Here is a 269-nt window from a genome sequence, read left to right on the forward strand (position 1 = left end):
TACAGGGGGGGAAAAACAAAAGCAAGGGCACAGGGAAAGTGTGGAGGTGCTGATGGGGAGGGCAGGGATGCAGGGAAGAGGAGGTGCAAGGAAAGCGGGGTTACAGGGAAAACAAGGCAAGGGGCACAGGGCCGGGGACTCACCGCGGACGTCTTGGGCCAGGGCTCGCCATGTGGGCGCGAAGTGGACGCAGTGTCCACACCAGGAGGCGAAGAATTCGACGGCCCAGGCGCTGGAGGAACCTAGCAACCGCCCCTCCGCTCCGGTCC

At 63.9% G+C, this 269-nt stretch overlaps 1 protein-coding gene across 1 annotated transcript in view; it reads right to left on the reverse strand.

Moving 5' to 3' along the window:
- QSOX1 (quiescin Q6 sulfhydryl oxidase 1) overlaps nt 1–261 on the reverse strand; it is a gene marked incomplete at both ends in the record, with an annotated part of 10,070 nt that extends 9,809 nt beyond the window's left edge. The window contains one exon of the mRNA XM_010193645.1: nt 144–261. Within this exon, the coding sequence (XP_010191947.1) occupies nt 144–261 (118 nt within the window). The remainder of the gene's footprint in view (nt 1–143) is intronic.
- Nucleotides 262–269: the final 8 nt, after the last annotated feature.

This window comes from Mesitornis unicolor, unplaced genomic scaffold (genome assembly GCF_000695765.1).
Source record: "Mesitornis unicolor isolate BGI_N332 unplaced genomic scaffold, ASM69576v1 scaffold40901, whole genome shotgun sequence".
Taxonomy (NCBI): domain Eukaryota; kingdom Metazoa; phylum Chordata; class Aves; order Mesitornithiformes; family Mesitornithidae; genus Mesitornis; species Mesitornis unicolor.